Genomic DNA, 19,422 nt, shown 5'->3' with positions numbered 1-19,422 from the left:
TGTAAGATGTAGGACTCTCAGCTATTTTCCCCATTTCCATGATTGGCTTCCTGCTGCTATGTTTATACTTTGGTCTCAGACATGATCAGTACAAAAATATTAAGACATAGGAGGTTCCTATGGCGTAAATCTAGCTTTCTTCCGGTGAGTTAATTTCTTTAATATTACTATAAACTTGTTTCAGATATCTTTGTATTCCAGAATCATCTCTATGTCCCAAGGAACCAATGGAATTTCAAGGCAGCTAGCCTTGACATTTAAGATAATGTCACATAGGAAGAATTTCAGGATGAGAGCAGATGGAAAAAAACAGAAGAAACATAAACTCTATTGTAGAGATAAAATTCTACAACAGAAGATGATGGGCCAGGAGTCAGCACACTGGGAGAGGGGGAGGTGTGGCGGTGGTGATGGTGGTTGTGGACACAAGGAAAGATTCTTCGGTGGAGAATTCTTTTCATGTAAACGCCAGAAAGCGGGACTTTTTAACTTTGTTCTATGATTTTTAAATCATCTTTGTGTCCCCTGACCCATGAACTACACTGTAGGGAGTCCAGTGTTTACACTAAGACATCCCACCACCAGATGTGGCACACAGTTTATTTTACTACAGAGAAACAGGGTTGTTTACCACAGTGTGCTTAAACGCAAGGACTCCTTCATCCCAGGCTCCCTAACTCTTTCTGCACTTGGCCCAGGTTAGCCTTTGATTTGGGGTCCTTTTGTCTTCTGAGCAGCCGCGGCCACAGGGCAGACGCGGGAGGGAGGGGGCACACAGGGCTGGTTTCAGAAATCATCTTAAAGAGATGGTGGTCGCCGGGCGGTGGTGGCGCACGCCTTTAATCCCAGCACTTGGGAGGCAGAGGCAGGCCTGAGTTGGAGACCAGCCTGGTCTACAAGAGCTAGTTCCAGGACAGGCTCCAAAACCACAGAGAAACCCTGTCTCGAAAAACCAAAATAAGTAAATAAAAATAAAGAGATGGTGGTTATTTCCATATAGTTTTTTGCTGAGCTATTTTAAAGTAAAATGGAGTCCATGTGAACTTTACACATAGAAGAGTCCATAAGTCGACTTGTAAGTTTTGAATTGCAACATATGATCAGCAGTGAGTTGCAAACCTAATAAGCCTTACTGTCAAAGGCTCGACTCACAAGCAAACATCCCCTGCAGTGAATCCGGGATTTTAAAAACAGCCTGACTCCATGTGGCTGACACATCGCAGGGGCTACTGGCCGCCTTCCCTCCTCACTCTCAGAGGAAAAAGAAAGGAAGGAAACACGCAAACCCGCAGCCTGGGTTCCGGGCGCCAAGGCCGACCCGCGGACTTGTGGGAAATGTAGTCTTCCGCTGTCCCGCTTCGCTGGGAGCCATTGTGGAACGGTCACTTCCGCATTGCGTCTGCAGTAAGCGCGTCTTCTCGCAAAGTTGGGCGATTCTCGGGTCCCGCTCGGCGTTCGGGTTGCGTCTCGGACATGGAGGTTGGTCCAGGGTGCCGCGCACCTCCGCAGGTCGGAGCGACGGTGCGGGGTGGGCGGGTCGGGCTCGGAGGGAGCGGGGAGGGAAGGACCGAGGCTGGGCCACTGCGTCCGGGCGCCTGGAGGGGTTGGGGGGGGCGGGTGGTGCGGGCCGAGGACGTCGGTGAAGGGGGGCGGCGGCTGCTAGCGTCCACCCCGAGCTTCTGTGACGAGGGCCGGCTCGGTGGGGAAGGAATTGGGAAGTGTGGAAAATGCAGGATTGCTCGGGCAGGGTCGGCTGAGAGCCTGCGTCTGGAGGTGCTGGTGGGCGCACACATTCCAGATGAGCCACGGTCGCGTTCTGTTACTGACACACGCTTACCCGGCTGTTGTCAGTGTTTTCGGGACGCTGGCAGCAAATGGAGGTCTGACCCCCCTGCAGTATCGGCCTAGTACTGTTAGAGTTGATAGTTTAAAAGTTACTCGTTTCCAAGGAAGGAGAGTTTTGCGAGGGAGATCGACGTATTGGATGTTAATCTCGTTGTCTTTGGGATAGACTGTTAGGAACTGCTGTTTACAATGGAATTCCTTCACGGTCACCACTGTGACCTGACTCCTGAGACTAACACTCCTATGTACAGCCAGAGTAATCCGCTAAAGGGAGAGACTCGAGTTTTGCGAAACAAATTACTGGTCCTACACTGTAGAGTGGAAAATACTAGAGAATAATACCTCATCCAGTCCGCCGGGATTATGATGTCATTGGTTTGGACTCCTTTTTAGAACTGCGAGATGAGCTGATGTGGGGGTAGGAGTGTATGATTGCCAGCAAAGGGACGGAGGTGCCCGACTTTCTCTGGGAAGGAGAAACGGCCCTCATACACAACAGTCTGTGTACTTTGATCTCTAACCACACACGTTTCTTCTGTCCTTGTCTAAACTTTCTGCCACTGACTGTGGTGTCTGGGTTCCATGCTTCTCTGTAAACTTCTTCTGGGAGGATTGGCCAAAGTATTTATACTGTGTCAAAAAGTGAAGGATGAGTTTGAAGAATTGTGGTTCACTCAGGGTCCTGTAGACTCCACACCCTATCCTTTGTGCTGCTTCCTATTTTCTCACACTTCAAAATACCAAGTGTTTATGTGCTAGAGACTGGCTTATGGCACTAAAATCTACTCAGATGAAGCATGTCTTAGCCAGGCAGTGGTGGCACAAGCCTTTAATCCCAGCCAGCTTCTGGGAGGCAGGAGGAGGCGGATCCTTAAGTTTGAGGCGAGCCTGGTCTACAGAGCAAGTTCCAGGACAGCCAGGACTACACAGAGAAACCCTGCCCATAAATAAATAAACAAATAAATAAATAAGAAACAAGGTATTTTTAAAACATTTTATTAAACTTTTCTTCTTTTTATTTTAAGAACGACCATATTTTACCTACCAATTCCTGTTCCCTCTCCTCCTCCTCCCTCTGTTTTCTCCCCACCCCAACTTCCATCCACTCCTCAGAGAGGGTGAGGCCTCCCATGGGGAGTCAACAAAGTCTGTCCTATCACTTGAGGCAGGACCAAGGCCCTCCCCCTGTATCTAGGCTGAGAAGATAGCTCTCCATAGGGAATGGGCTCTAAAAATCCAGCTCATGCTAGGGATAAATACTAAACCAAAATAATAAAATAATAATCCTGTTTCCATTGCTAGTGGCTGCCCAAACTGCCCAAACTACACAGCTGTCACCCAGATTCAGAGGGCCTAGTTCAGTCTTATGCTGGTTCTCCAGTTGTCGAACCCACTTGGGTCAGCTGTTTCTGTGGGTATCCCCATCATGGTCTTGACCCCGTTGCTCATATTATCGCTCCTCCCTCCCTATGACTGGACTCCAGTCCAGTGCTTAACTGTGGATCTCTGCATCTGCTTCCATCAGATACTGGATGAATGTTCTATGATGAAAATTAAGGTAGTCATCAATCTGGTTACAGAAGGGCATTTTAGGTCCCTCTCCACTATTGCTTAGATTCTTAGCTGGGGTCATCCTTGTGGATTCCTGGGAATCTCCTTAGTGCCTGGTTTCTTGCTAAGCTAATAGTGGCTCCCTCTTTCAAGGTTTCTCTTTCCTTGCTCTCCCTCTCTGTCCTTCACCCAACTTGATCTTCCCCATCCCTTATGCTCTCCTTCTCACTCCCCTTCTCCCATCCCCACTTCCTTACACCCTTCCCTGTTCCCACATGCTGACCATTTACTAAGGAGGTCTTGTCTGCTGTCCCTTCTTGGGAATCCGTGTCTGTCTGTCTTGATGAGTTCTCCTTGTTTCCTGTCTTCTCTGGGGTTCTTTACTGTAGGCTGATTATCCTTTGCTTTATGTCTAATATCCACCTATGAGTAAGTACACACCGTGTTTGTCTTTCTGTATCTGGGTTACCTCACTCAGGATGTTTTTTTTTTTTCTAGTTCCATCCTTTTGCCTGCAAAATTTAATATGTCATTGTTTTTTTACAACTGAGTAGTGCTCCATTGTGTAAATGTGCCACTTTTCTTCATCCATTCTTTGGCTGAGAGGCATCTAGATTGTTTCCATGTTCTGGCTATTAAAATTGATGCTGCTATGAACATAGCTAAACAAATGTTCTTGTGTATAGGTCTGCATCCCTTGGGTAGATGCCCAAAAGTAGTATTGCTGGGTCTTGAGGTAGATTGATTCCCAACTTTCTGAGAGAATGCCATCCTGATTTCCAAAGTGGCTGTAGAAGTTTGTACTCCCCCCAGCAGTGGAGGAGTGTTCCTATTACTCTACATCCTCTCCAGCATAAGCTGTCATTGGTGTTTTAGATTTTAGCCATTCTGACTGGTGTAAGATGAAATCTCAGAGTTGTTTTGATTTGCGTTTCCCTGATGGCTAAGAATGCTGAGCAGTTCCCTAAGTGCCTTTCAGCCATTTGAGAGTCCTTTGTTGAGAATTCTGTTTAGATCTATACCTCATTTTTTAATTGGATAATTTGAATTTGATATTTTGACATCTAGTGTCTTGAGTTCTTTGTATATCAGAGATCAGCAGTCAGATGTGGGGTTGTTGAAGATTTTTCCTATTCTGTAGGTTGCCCTTTTGTCTTGTTGATCGTGTTGGGATCGTGTCCTTTGCCTTACAGAGCTTCTCAGTTTCAAGAGGTCCCATTTATGAGTTGTTGATCCCATTGTCTGTGCTGCTGGGGTTATATTTAGGAAGTGGTCTCCTGTGCCAATGCATTCAAAGCTACTTCCCACTTTTTCTTCTATGAGGTTCAGTGTGGCTGGATTTATGTTGAAGTCTTTGATCCATTTAGACTTGAGTTTTTGCATGGGGATGGATATGGGTCTATTTGCATTCTTCTACATTTTGACATCTTGTTATGCCAGCACCATTTGTTGATGATACTTTCTTTTTTTTTCATTGTATAATGTTAGCTTCTTTGTCAAAGATCAGGTGTTCATAGGTCTGTGAATTTATGTCAGCATCCTTTTCCTTACAGGCCCTTCTCTTTGTACTCTAATGTTTGTACAAATGATGGCATGAGGGAAAGAGTTATGAGGAGTTGCTCATTTTGGAAACAGTTGTGTTAGATGTGTCGTGCTTGGAAAACTGAAAAGGGAAAGTTTGCAGGATGATGACATTCACTTTCTGGTGATGTGTGTGACATATGTTGGGGACCATGAAGAGAAGGTACAGAAGTTATTTATGCAGGTTTGAATAGGAGCCAAATATATGCAAGGAATGAAAATGAGAGGCACAGAATTTCAACATTTTCTCTTTTGAGTTTATAAATATTTCTGTCCTTGAGTCCATTCATAGTTGTTTTCAAATGCAGTGACATATTTTGAGTTGAAAAGTAAAGGTACGTGTAACATTGTCTGGCAGAATACATGCAATTATTATCTTCTTTGAATTAGCTGGATGAGAGTATGAACCCCCAACTGTTTTCAGGATGGATTGCACTTAGTATTTCATTAGAAACAAGGAGTTACAGTGTACTGAATATTTAAAGTTATTGTTACATTTGCACATTGAACATAATAAAGCATGTGTTACTTCTTTAGAAACTTGCATGTTGTCTAAATATGCATTCCATTCCGTGTTCCAAATAAAGGCATTAGCTATGGTCTTCCATACCATTTTCAGTGTTCTAAATATACACTCTGAGTCATAGTATTGCAAAATGTGTTAAGTGAAAACAAGAATTAATGATAGCTGCATGTCAGATGTGTGGGAGTCACGAGCTGCCCGGAGACTTGTGGGTTGGTTCCTTTATCGTACTCCTGGTGTGTTCTCTATAATCCATAAATATTCTGTGTCCAAAAATGAAATCATTAGTAGCTAAAAGTTAATTGGGAGTTTAGCCCTTGCTTTACATATAGCTTTGACTTCCCCATGCTCTTGGTACTGAAGATTGTTAGGTTTCTATGTCTGAATATCTCTGAGGGACACACATGATATGCAAGAGTTCTTATCACTTCTGCCTGCTCATTCTGCTGATCTAGACTTGCATCTAGGACCAGCCTCCATTCAAAAGAAGGAAAACAACTTCACCTCTGGCGGGTGGCCATCTCATAGGTAAAGAGTAGTGGAGGATGAGCCTATTACCTCTTACAGAGATGCTTTCAACAGTCTCATTTTCTTAAGAAATGACTGGATCAGGCGGCACACACTAGTGATATTTTGTTTGTGATCTTAACAAATGAAACTTGCCTGAAGATCAGAGTGCAGAGCTAAGCCACTAGTTAGCCATAGAGGTCAGGCAGTGGTGGCACACACTTTTAATCCCAGCACACGGGAGATAGAGGCAAAGACAGACAGATCTCTATGAGTCATGGTCACACTGGGTTACATGAGATTGAATTTGTCTAAAAGAGAACCACATACAGGTGATCCTAGCACTTGGGATCCCACACCTTTGATCTCAGCACTAGGGACAGGAGTGAGAGAGAGGAATAATATGCGGCAGGAGAAGACAGGAGCTGAGATGCAGTCTGAGGATTCATAGGGACAGAATCACCCCTTTGGTCTGAGGATTCAGTGGTGCTTAAGAGCTAGTGGCTGGATGCTCCACTTCTCTGATCTTTCAGCATTAACTCATATCTGACTCTAGGTTTTTATTACTGAAACCAAAATAGAATTCATGTTACAATACACCTTTAATCCCAGTGCTTGGGAGGCAGAGGCAGGCAGATCTGAGTTTAAAGCCAGACTCATCTACAGAACAAGTTCCAGAATACCCATCCAGAACTACATAGTGAGATCTTGTCTCAAATAAATAAATAATGAAAATTAAAAAAATGAAGGCGCAGAAAAAAGATAAACAAAGGACTGTTTTTTTCAATTAGCCATCTGCCATCATTCTGCTGTGACTTAGGGATCTGCTGTCCTTCTCTTTGCTGTTTCCCTCTGCTGTTTGGGTAGAAAACCTTTTCCCATTTATAGATGTCTCTTCACTGACTCTGGGACAGTCCTGTTGTTCTGTGGCCTTCTCCACTCTGCAGATGGTGAGGGAGCAGCTCGGAAGCTTTGTTTATAAATACATGCCTGTTCTTTCCCACCCACCATGTGTGAAATATCATTCCTCAGCTTCCCCGGCTACGGTCTGTTAAGTTATTAGTGAGGACTTTAAGAAATGCCTTCTGGGTGAGGAGCCACTGTCCTGTTCCTTTCAGAATTCTTGTTTCCACCACTTGCTTAGCCTTCTGTGACTCTCTTTAGTGTTCTCTAGACTGGAGATTGGGAAAAGTCTTAGTTGGTGTCCATCACTTATCTCAAATAATGTAAGACTTCATTTCTTAAAATTATTTTTCTCTTTTAATTTTTGTTTTTTTGTTTTTTTTATGAGGAACATTGTCACATATCACAGGCTAGCCATGAGCTCTCTATGCAGGTAAAACTGGTCTTGAACACATAGACCATTCAAGAACTGAGATTACACACATGTGACATCATTCTGGTTTTCTTGCTTTTCTTTATTCTGTGTGTAGTGTTCCATAATCCTTTACACTCTCTTCAGGTTGGTTTTTGTTTTTTTTTTTTTTTCTGTCTGTCTTTTCTTTTAATTTTCTCCTTGAGTCAGTGTTGTATGTTTGGGACCAAATGCAGTCCTGTGCCTAAGCAAGAGGGGAATTCAAGAACAGTTGTTCCGTGGTACCATGGACATTAGAGTGTCATTAGACTGGGCTCCAGGTGCTTTCACTTGATGAGTCACCCCACAGGCCTTCAGTGTTTTGATGTCTTTCACCTGGTGAGTCACCCCTCAGGCCTTCAGTGTTTTGATATCTTTCACCTGGTGAGTTACCCCTCAGGCCTTCAGTGTTTTGATATCTTTCACCTGGTGAGTCACCCCTCAGGCCTTCAGTGTTTTGACGTCTTTCTTCATGCTCAAACTTCTGGCAGCCTCCTGTTTGCTGAGGCTTCCGTCTTCCAGACCCTTCCTAGTGTTCTTTCCTTTACTGTTTGCCACTCACTATGGTACTTTCAGCTCTATCCTTGTGCTTTTCATATTTTATTGCATGGCTGAGTTCCTAGTTTTTATATATGCTGATATTATCTACCTGTTTAATTGTCTGAATTCGTTAGATCCTTAACACAGGTAGGGTGTTAACGGCATCTTTGGATTGTTTTGTTTTTCTTTTATCTGGTTCGTGTTTCTAATTTGAGTACTTCATAATGCTTATTAATATTTGGTATGTGAGAATACCAGTGACTACTCATTTTGAGCTTGAATTTATAGTACCTTCAAATGTGTTATAAGAAATTGAATGCCTTTCTACTCTTAACAACCTGAGAAAGGAACCAGAAAATTGGAGGCTGATCTCCAAACCATGCCTTGCTGGTCCACATGAGTAGTGTGTGGCAAGGAGAACAAGATGGCTTTTCCTAAACAACAACAAAGTTGGCTTCATACATGGAATCCATACATAAAGGGAAATGATTGACAGAGTTGTCAAATTAATAAAATTGTAAAGTGAAGGTCCAGTTGGATAGAAGGAAGAAGCTTACGGTAAATATTGCCCCCAATGATGACTGTCAGTAATCATCTTGTAATATTTATATTACAGAAGGTTGGAAAACAGAATTTTTTGTTTTGTTTTGTTCTGCTTTATGAGTCATGGTCTCTCTAGCTAGCCCTGGCATCCCTGGAACTCAAAGATCCACCTGCCTCTGCCTCTTAAATGCTGGGATTAAAGACGCACACTACCACACCAAGTCTAAGGACTTTGGACATTTTAAACTTAAAAATTAGGTGTCTGAGGAAATGAGTACTCTAAAACTGATGGAAAGACATTGCAGGGTCTACCTGCAACAGTAGCACAGCACACCCTGGCTAACATCAAGTCTCTGATTTTCTATTATTTAGCCACAGAAAGGAAAATAATGTACTGCTGTCATTAACCATTTGAGAACTTTATGCAATGAGATAAAAAGCAACACAACACAAAAAAATCAAAAATGAGGGAAAATAGTAATTAGAATCACAAGTTACAATTCTTGAACTCAGCAGTTTAAGCTAAAGTTGCCATGAGTTCAAAGGCTTGTATGAATATATTAAATACATGAATATGTCTAATAAAGATAGACACAGAAAGCAGGCAAAGGAAAAATGAAAGAATGTAGTGATACCTGATTATTTTAAATATTAAAAAAGTGATGTTGTTGCTATACTTCCTAAGAATGTATTTATAAGCACAGGATGCCTGTTGGTATCTGTTATTGATTTTAATTAATATAATCTATTATTCGTTTATCTTTATTTCAGGAAATGGTGTCATTCAGTGACGTGGCCATTGATTTCTCTGCAGAGGAGTGGGAATGCCTGGGCCCTGCTCAGTGGAATCTGTACAGGGATGTGATGTTGGAGAATTACAGCAACCTCGTGTTTTTGGGTGAGGAGTGCATCTATAGTGAATTCTTGTGTATATGTGTGGGATTTTTGTTTGTTTTTTGAGCCAGGGTCTCTCTATGTAGTCCTTGCTTCCTGGAACTCTTGTATAGACCAGACTGGCCTCAAACTCAGAGATCCTCCTGCCTCTGCCTCTCAAATGCTGGTATTCATTGCCACCACGCCTGGCTCATAGTGAGTTCTTAATTCAAGGTCAACATTAAATTCCTTTTATAAAAGCATCTCATGGGAGCTTGTAGTTTCCGACAGTGAGGGTCACGGACCTGCACGTAGGGGAGGATGAGGGGATTGTTAATGTAACTAAGGCAGTTTCTTTTTCAATTCTTTTTGTTTTCTTAACGTGGCTGTTTCTTAGAAGTATTCTTTACTCTAGTGGTAATACTAGAAAGTCACAGACATGAGGCATACCTTTAAGTTTTAGGGTTTTTATTTGTATTGATTTTTGGGGGTGGGAGACAGTGAAGTTAAGCTGGGTATATTCTTTTTCCCTCTAAGGACACAATCCTGAAATAGTCATGTTATTTCCCAGGTGAATAACACACCAACCGTCTTGATCCCTTTTCCCACAAACAGGTCTTGCCTTCTCTAAGCCATACCTGGTCACGTTTCTAGAGCAAAGTCAAGAGCCTTCAGATGTGAAGACACAAGAAGCTGCCACCATGCACCCAGGTTTGTAGAACGAGGGGACAGAGGACAGAGTGAACTTTCTAGCATAAAGCCAGACTTTACCATATGCACTGAGATGTTATATTGTGATGGAAATCAGTTTCTAGAATATCTAGTTCATCCATTCACATGATTTAAGTGTCTGAGCCTTGTCCTCTGCCTCCCAAGAGCTCTGCTTATGTTTACAGTGACGAAGTTTGTCGTTTTGCTGAGAGTCTGCATTGCAGCAGACTTTTAACTGTGCCCTATACCTACGAAGATTTGCACGTTTAAAAACAAGTGAAGCCATTATAATACAATATAATAAATTTTTTTATATCCCATACATGTTTGCTAATTTAAATATTTTCATAATTGCTGTGAATAAGTATAATGTATCCTCATAACGTTTTTTTTTTCTCATGCACTCAAGTGTTACTGATCTAAAATGCATGCCCTTTCTGGGTATGTTTTCATAGATTAAAACCTTACATGTCTAGAAGAATGTTTGTAGTAGCTTATCAGCTACTTTTTAGAGTTCAGTGGGCTCAGGGTTCTCTTTTTGTTATTTTACAACTTTGTTTTCTATATTATTGGAGTCTAGGTTATCTAAAATCACTTGCTTACATGTAAGCTTATGTTTTTGTGAATGAAGTCCACAATGCAAAACACTTGGAACAGTGTACAATTAGAAATAATCAATGAGCACTGGTTCCGATAATATCAGAATTGTGTGTTTCCACTTTATGTGTACACATGAGTCTCATGTTTTTATGCCTTGTACATCATCTCCTCACTGATTAGTAAAAGACTCTGTTATCTTGTAAATGAATATTCTTTGAAATTGAGGTAATTTTATCATTTAATCTTTGACTCATATGAGCCTCTAGCAGGTTCTATCATTATAGGTGAGCTTGAGGGGTTTTTTCTTTTCATAATTTGATTCTTTCAGATATTTGTTAACTCCCTGAAATATCATACTTAGTATTATAGAGAATCTAATTGTTACACAATATATATTGAGTGCCTTTCAAATTACACCTGTATTTAGGATATAAATTGTGTATTTCTACATTCTTCCAACCTCATACAATCACCATTGTTCTAATGTTTTCCACATTTACCTACTTCTGTTTTTCATCTATGTCTGGTCATATAATTTATATATTTTAAATGGGCTCATTTCTGTTAACACAGTGCACTTAAGAGTTCCCATTATTGATAGTACATCTTCCTTTGTTCTTTAACTGTTAATAATATTCAATTATTTCTGTATTCTATTTGATCTTCCTCTTTTTTTAGATATTTATTTATTTATTATGTATACAATATTCTGTCTGTGTGTCTAACTGCAGGCCAGAAGAGGGCATCAGATCTCATTTCAGGTGGTTGTGAGCCACCATGTGGTTGCTGGGAATTGAACTCAGGACCTTTGGAAGAGCAGGCAATGCTCTTAAATGCTGAGCCATCTCTCCAGCCCTTGGTCTTCCTCTTATTTCAGTGGAAGTTTATATTGTTTCCACTCATTGCATTTTCTAATTTACATTGCAGTGAATATAGGTGTGGAAATTTGTAATTTCTCATTTACCAATAAAAAATAAGTAAAGGTCTCCATATTAAAGGTAAGCATTGTAAATATAAGAATGTTACTCAGTTTTTATTCATATCTCAACTTTTACTTAACAGATATAAAACCATATAAATGTAAAGAATGTGGCAAAGCTTGTGATTGGAACTCACTTCTTCTTGAATACCAGAGAATTCATCCAGCTGAGAAAGCCTACACGTGTGAAGAATGTGGAAAGGCTTCTGGTTCTTCTCCACTACTTTCTGAACACCACATAATTGATCCAGAAGAGAAAGCCTACAAGTGTGAAGAATGTGGCAACATAGTTTGTACTTGCTCAGGACATTCTAGCTACCAGAGAATTTGCATTGGGGAGAACCCTTACAAGTGTGAAGAATGTGGGAAAGCCTTTTCTACTCATTCATGTCTTACTCAACATGAGTTACAACACACTGGACAGAAATCCTATAACTATGAAGAATGTGAGAAGCTGTTTTATTGTCCATCTTACCTCTCAGAACATCAAACAATTTATTCTCAAGAGAATCCCTTGAAGATTGAAGTCTGTAGCGAGGTCTTTTGTTCACCCATAGGACTTTCTAAAGACCAGACATTTTGTACTGAAGAGAAACCCTACAAGTATGAAGAATGTATTAAGACCTTTAGTGCTTGCTCAGTGCTTTCTGAACATCCACGAATTCATCCAGGAGAGAAAGCCTACAAGTGTGAAGAATGTGGCAATGCCTTTTGTGAACTCCATTCAGTATCTAAACACCTGAAAATTCATTGTGAAGTGAAATCCTACAAGTGTGACGAATGTGGGAAAGCCTTCCCTAGTCATCTTTCTCTGATTCAGCATAAGATAGGGCATACTAGAGAGAAGCCTTACCAATGTGAAGAATGTGGCAAAATGTTTTACTGTTCTTCAAACCTTAAACAACATCAAATAACTCATTCTCAAGAGAAACCCTACAAGTGTGAAATATGTGGCAAGGTCTTTAGAACTTGCTGGCAACTTTCTAAACACCTGAGAATCCATTCTGGAGAGAAACCTTACAAGTGTGAAGAATGTGGCAAAGCCTTTTATACTCTCTCATACCTTACTCAGCACAAATTAGGTCATACTGGGGAGAAACCTTACAAGTGTGAGGAATGTGGCAAAACATTTTACTATCCTTCAGTCCTTAAGGAACACCAAGCCATTCATTCTGGAGAGAAACCATACAGGTGTGAAGAATGTGGCAAGGACTTCTGTACTCGTTCAGGACGTTCTAGACACCAGCGAATTCATACTGGAGAGAAACCCTACAAGTGTGAGCAATGTGGAAAGGCCTTTTCTACTCATTCATACCTTTCTCATCACAAGATAGTTCACACTGGCCATAAACCCTACAAGTGTGAAGAATGTGGCAAAAAGTTTTACTACCCTTCTCGCCTTAAGGAACATCAAAGAATTCATTCTCAAGAGAATCCTTACAAGTGTGAAATATGTGGCAAAGCCTTTTATACTCACTCATACTTTACTCAGCACAAATTAGGTCATACCGGGGAGAAACCTTACAAGTGTGAGGAATGTGGCAAAACATTTTACTATCCTTCAATCCTTAGGGAACACCAAGCAATTCATTCTGGAAAGAAACCATACAGGTGTGAAGAATGTGGCAAGGACTTTTGCACTCGCTCAGGACGTTCTAGACACCAAAGAATTCATACCGGAGAGAAACCCCACAAGTGTGAAGAATGTGGGAAAGTCTTTTCTACTCATTCATACCTTACTCAACACAAGGTAGTCCACTCTGGAGAGAAACCTTACAAGTGTGAAGAATGTGGCAAAAAGTTCTATTATCCTTCTCGCCTTAAGGAACATCAAAGAATTCATTCCCAAGAAAACCCTTACAAGTGTGAAATATGTGGCAATGTCTTTTGTACTCCCAAAGGACTTTCTAAACACCAGAGATTTCATACTGGAGAGAAACCCTACAAGTGTGAAGAATGTGGGAAAATGTTTTACTACCCTTCTCGCCTTAAGGAACATCAAAGAATTCATTCTCAAGAGAATCCTTACAAGTGTGAAATATGTGGCAAAGCCTTTTATACTCTCTCATACCTTACTCAGCACAAATTAGGTCATACCGGGGAGAAACCTTACAAGTGTGAGGAATGTGGCAAAACATTTTACTATCCTTCCATTCTTAAGGAACACCAAGCCATTCATTCTGGAAAGAAACCATACAGGTGTGAAGAATGTGGCAAGGACTTCTGTACTCGTTCAGGACGTTCTAGACACCAGCGAATTCATACTGGAGAGAAACCCTATAAGTGTGAGCAATGTGGAAAGGCCTTTTCTACTCATTCATACCTTTCTCAACACAAGGTAGTTCACTCTGGAGAGAAACCCTACAAGTGTGAAGAATGTGGGAAAATGTTTTACTACCCTTCTCGCCTTAAGGAACATCAAAGAATTCATTCTCAAGAAAATGCCTACAAGTGTGAAGTATGTGGCAAAGTCTTTAGTGCTCACTTAGAACTTGCTACACACCTGAGTATTCATTCTGGATAAACCCTGCAGGTGTGAAGGATGTGGAAAAGCTTTTAACTTATCCATCCTCATCTCAGGTTATATTCCTGGAGAGAAATCTTAGCAATGTCAGAAATGTGGTAAAATATTTTCTATCCTTAACCTTAAGCAACACCAACTAACTCATCCTGGACGGAAATCCCACAAGTGTGAGGACTGTAGGAAGGTCTTTTGTACTCATTTGGAACTTCTAAGCGTCAAAAGAGTCATACTGGTGAAAAAGACCACAACTGTGTAAAACTTTCACTAAACTGTGTATCCTTGCCTAGCACAAGGTAGTCCATTCTATTCAGAAACACTATTCTTGGGAAAATGCTGGATTTTTTTTTTTTTTACTCTTTAATCCTTAAAAAAAAATCACAGTTTATTCTCAAGAGATACCCTACAAGTATGAAGGATATGTCAAAGCCTTTGCTTATCATTCAGACCATAAGAAACTCAAATGAATCCATAATAGAGAGAAACCAAACCCTAGTGAAGAATGTGGCAAGTACTTTACTAATAATTCAACACTTTCTAACCTCCATAAAATTTATAATGGGGAGAAACACTACAAATGTGAACAAATTGACACGGCTTTTAAAGGCACTTCATTAGTTAGCAAAAGTGTTGGAACTGAAGAGCAGCCTCACAACAGCAAAGCATATGATGAAGGTTTCATTTGTCATTCAGCCCTTGCTGAACATGAGAGAATTCACATTTGGGAGAATCTCTACAAATGTGCAGTGTATACCTAGGTGTTTAGCTGTAATTTGTCATTGCATAAGCATGAAAGAATTAGTCCCAGAAATGTAAAGAATGTGACAAGGCCATTAGGTGTTTTTCATACTTTAATTATCCTCAGAGACTTCATACTGGAGAGAAACTACACATAAAAATAATGTCAAACTCTTTAATCATATTTCAAATCTCAGTCAACACCAAAGAATTCAGTAAGTTTCACTGTTAAACTTCACACCTCTGCATTTTCTAAGGGAGTCTCAGCTATGTGGTTGCCTATATCTGACTGGCTTACAATGTGTCTATGGAACCTTGGATGCTGATTAATGCCCAGTCCTGCCCTGGGCAGGTGGTCCTGTGAAAATGAAAATTCTGGCCACACAGAAATCTGAGGGAACAACAAGTCAGTAAGCAGAATTCCTTAATGGTTTCTACTGGCGTGAAGGTTTCTCCCTTGACCTCTTGCCCTGGCTGAACTGGCTGACCAATTCCTAAACTGGAGTAATCCATTTCCTCTCCTAAGTTGTGTTTTAGTCATGGCATTTATCACAGCAACAGTCATCAGACAGCAATGGACAGGAAAATGCTTACTGGAGAGAATGTCACAGTATCTTTGAGTGAAGAATCAAACCCCTAACCTCAGCTAAGAACATCTGAATCCTATAGCAGAGACTTCCCTTTACTGTAATCTACAAACCTATTCTTTTAGACAATGTGTTTTCAAGGTGCATCAATTGATTATTCTGTTAACTATAAATGGTTCTAGAAATTGCTGCCATGTTGTCGAACTGTACTTGGGTAACCTGAATCTGGATTCCTGAGCCATGATCTATATGGCAGATTCCCCTGGAGTCCCCCAATTGTAAGTAACCCTTCCCCTTTGGTCTGTAAGAGAACCCAATAAATTCATTTTTCTCATCAATTTGGGCTGTGGTAAAATCCTAGGATGGTTTGTTGTTGGGTCCCTTTGTGGTGACTAGGCATTTGTTTTTGTCTAGAGATAGCTAACATAACACATGTCATTCATATGTGGCTACAAAATAAACAATGTCTCATTCCGTTTCATGTGATAACTGGTTTTTGTACAACACAGTCTCCGTTTTCATGGAAATAGAACCATATTGAAACAGGGTCACAAGCCACATTAATTTAGCAGATGGGATGAATTTGGTTACTGGCTACATCTTCAAGTATTAATCATGGTAATTTCAGTTCTTAATTGATTTTATATCTATCTAAAAAGGCATATAAAAATTTCATTTACTTAAAAGAAGCAAGACTGAATTCATAGCAACATGATTTACATTTGTTCCTTTAATCTTACTATCCTTTTTTTTTATTTGAGCTATTATTAGTCTTTATGGGAAAAATAGATAATCACAATCTTTGCCATCTCATTCTGATCACAGGTGGCATTTTCTATCTTGGATCATTTTAAAAGCTGTTTTCTCATAATTGTTAGAGGAAGCAGTTGTATTCAGTTTCACAAGAGAATCTTGACAGACTGACTCCCTAAGTTACAACAGGACTAGAAAAAACTGCACTGAAGACACACCAGGACTCTTTGAAAAGAGGAAATACTGAGACACATCTTAGCCACAGAACAAGAACTAGTAGGGGATATAGGAGAGTTAATTTGTTCTTACCCACCAATTACAAAGTTCTTTATTGAGGTCTGGAGAAATGGCTTGCTGGTTAAAATTAACTTGCCTCCAATACAGGGAGCTGTGAATGGAAGTTTCTGTTGTACCTGGTCCTGCAACCACATTTACTCCCAAAGAAACACAGATGATTATATTAATTATAAGCTATTTGACTTGTTAGCTCAGGGTTATTATTACCTAGCTTTTAGATCTTTAATTAACCCATTTCTCTTAATCTGTATCTCTCCATGAGGCTATGGCTTACTGATAAGTTTCTGGCATCTTTCTCCTTTAGCAGCTATGTGGCATCTGACTAACTCTGCCTTCTTTCCCCGTGCATTCACTTTAGTTTTCCCACCTACCTATATTCTGCCCTGCCATAGACCAAAGTAGCATCTTTATTAACGAATGGTGAGAAAACATTTACAGTATACAGAAGGGAATCCCACATCATCTCCCCTATTCTGTCTAAGTAGAAAGATTTTAACTTTTAACATAGTAAAATTACATATACAAAACAATTACCAAGGAAGATTTGTAGTTACACTATTTAGTCCATTTACATTTGGTAAATTATGGAAAATACTGTCAACTTTGTGAGTCTAAAGTTTTGTATCTAATTTTTCTTTTATCATAACTAAGGAAACTATAATTATCTAGTCTTCAACCCCATCAAAGACCCCAGAATAATAAAATATTTTCGAAGTAAACAGGAAGTGTGTTGTAAGCAACTTCCAAAATTCTATAATTGACAGAGACATCTTGCTGCCAGGACAATCATCCAAAGTTTTTTTGTAATATGGATGCATCCATCTTCAACTTATAGTATCTGGCAAACTTTTCAGTGAAGCAAGAAATTTGAAAATCTGCCTTGTACTGGTAAAGATCATCAGTTGCTTTATTCTATGTCCTGCAGAATTTCTGGCAGCTTCTTCTGTGAAGCAGGAATGCTGAAGGGACATCCCATCTTTTGAGTGTTCAGCAGTGACTTTTCTGTGGGTCTTAACTTTCCAGTTCATACAGTATATCATCAAGCAATTCAGGCAAGAGCAGTTTCTTGCCTAAATGGCTAGCCTGGTCACGTTGAAGGCAAATTCCATAAGTTTCTACAGTGTCCATCAACCTCTCTGAAGTAACTGGTGCTGCCAGAAGCAGATATGTCTCAGTCAAGAAAAGTCTTAAAACATTTTAAATGCCATATTTTGTAGGTCTTTGAAGTGTTGAAGATTATTAATCTAACAGATATTTCTGTATATCTAGAAAACCTAACTACCATGACTACAAGTTTGACTGTTATAGATGACTATTAATCTTTAATTTTTAATTATATATTACATTTTTAAATGAGCTGTATAAACATAGTATCTTAAGCAAGAATAGAAATATACGTATAACAAAATTGGTCTTAAATTTATGTCAATAAACCAAAGTTCACACCAATGTAAAGTATTCGTTTCTATATCTTATCTCCCCACTTTTTTAGAAAGACTGACTGTGACCGTTAACCACTTTTAATTAACACCCTTTAAATGAAAAAAAAAACATTTATATACAGCCATTTTTTTGGAATTTGGCCATTGTTCTTTCCAAACAGCTTCTTGCTGTTTGTTGGCCAACGTATTTTTAGGGTTCAGGGAGACCTTTTGGGGGGTATTCTTGTTCCATCAAACCACATTAGCCTGGAAGGAATCCACAGGTTCTCATCTGTGGAAACGAGCAGAACCTCTTTTCCAAAGTAACATATCCTAAGACTCAAATTTTGAAATGAAGATACCTTTAAAATATTTGTGTTGGTTTAGTTTTACAGTCCCCAAAATCAAATGTTTATCAGCAGAGTCAGTGAATGACTACAATGAATTAACTTGCTGATCCATACTAGTTTGGCTGGATCTATCTTGTTTAGGTGTTGTGGGTGTAGCAACAGCTGTTGTAAGCTAATTCATCCAGTGACCTTGTTATCTCTAGTAGATACTGTTTTGTTGAAGACATCTAATGGCTCTGGCTCTTACAACTCCTCTTCAGTTACCTATTAACATAACAAGAACTTACAGCTATATAGCTCATAGACCCTAAGAGAGACCTAACTATGTGTTAAGTGCACATAGGAGTAAAGCAACTCAGTAACTGATAATTATGCCCAGAGAATAAAACATTTCATCCCTCATCAGCAACTTCTCGTTGCAGTATATCATGATCAGCACAGACTCCCAAGGACCAATATGCAGAGAATAAGTGACTACATAATTTCCAATACTAAACTGGACTTATATATCCCAACTCTAAAGGCTTAGGTATTATTGTGTAGGAGGGGATGGAAACAGTGTATGAGCCAGAGTCAATGAATGACTACAATGGAGCAGTGTCTTCTGGACACAGAATAGCCATTTGTATAAGCTCACAGGGGTTTCTATGCCATGCCTGACTGGAACAGTAAATCAGACTAAATATCAGCATATACAGGGAAGCTGACCACTAGTTAAGGTCCTATGGGAAATTCCTAACTAGTGAGTGGAAAGGATCAATTTTCTCAAAGTGTCGCTATCAATAAGTTGATCACAGTCCACTGGAAGACCACACATACAAGAATATTTAGTGTACAGTTTAGGCATTGTGTTACTCTCCTGTGGCTTTGCTAATGTTCATATATTAACTATTAGCTGTTGGATAAATGAATTATAAATTCTACTTAAATTTTTTTCACTTAAAAATATTTAGGAAAGACAAGTTGTCCATTGGGGGAGGCAATGGAGACAGGATACTGTTATGAATAGGACATGAAGGAGGTTGCACCTGGGAAGAGCTGGGTGAAAGAGGGTAAATAAAGATAGTGCAAAATCTTAATTGCAAGGAAGTCAGGACCGCGAGGGGTGCACCCACCCACTGAGATGGTGGGACTGATCTATTGGGAGC

The 19,422-nt window shown here is 40.0% G+C and overlaps 1 protein-coding gene and 1 long non-coding RNA gene across 3 annotated transcripts; one reads left to right on the top strand and one right to left on the bottom strand.

The window, feature by feature from the left end:
- The first annotated feature begins 1,379 nt into the window (after positions 1-1,379).
- LOC126503267 (zinc finger protein 493-like) lies at positions 1,380-15,934 on the top strand. Of its 2 annotated transcripts, none has more exons than XM_050144826.1 (4): positions 1,380-1,509; positions 9,216-9,342; positions 9,933-10,028; positions 11,691-15,934. In XM_050144826.1, exons 1-4 carry the CDS (start codon positions 1,474-1,476, stop codon positions 14,129-14,131), a joined length of 2,700 nt encoding a protein of 899 aa, XP_050000783.1. In that variant the 5' UTR covers positions 1,380-1,473; the 3' UTR covers positions 14,132-15,934. The 2 variants fall into 2 exon arrangements, with proteins under 2 accessions (XP_050000783.1, XP_050000784.1); XM_050144827.1 differs by having other exon boundaries at positions 11,762-11,909.
- LOC126503289 (uncharacterized) lies at positions 7,475-9,056 on the bottom strand. Its single transcript, XR_007592238.1, has 2 exons — positions 7,788-9,056; positions 7,475-7,742 (listed from the first exon to the last, which is right to left on the bottom strand). It is a non-coding gene; the product is annotated as an uncharacterized lncRNA (long non-coding RNA).
- Positions 15,935-19,422: the final 3,488 nt, after the last annotated feature.

Source organism: Alexandromys fortis, unplaced genomic scaffold, assembly GCF_014885135.2.
Source record: "Alexandromys fortis isolate MF-2015 unplaced genomic scaffold, M_Fortis_MF-2015_v1.1 scaffold_52, whole genome shotgun sequence".
In the NCBI taxonomy this organism is placed as follows: domain Eukaryota; kingdom Metazoa; phylum Chordata; class Mammalia; order Rodentia; family Cricetidae; genus Alexandromys; species Alexandromys fortis.
This window is presented reverse-complemented; position numbering and strand designations above follow the sequence as displayed.

Bases quoted from the DNA above. Each gene is read 5' to 3' on its own strand.
- LOC126503267 (XM_050144826.1), top strand. From the start codon at position 1,474: ATGGAGGTTGGTCCAGGGTGCCGCGCACCTCCGCAG. The intron at 9,343-9,932 runs GTGAGGAGTGCA...TCCCACAAACAG, and splicing joins CAGCAACCTCGTGTTTTTGG to GTCTTGCCTTCTCTAAGCCA. The intron at 10,029-11,690 runs GTTTGTAGAACG...TTTACTTAACAG, and splicing joins AGCTGCCACCATGCACCCAG to ATATAAAACCATATAAATGT.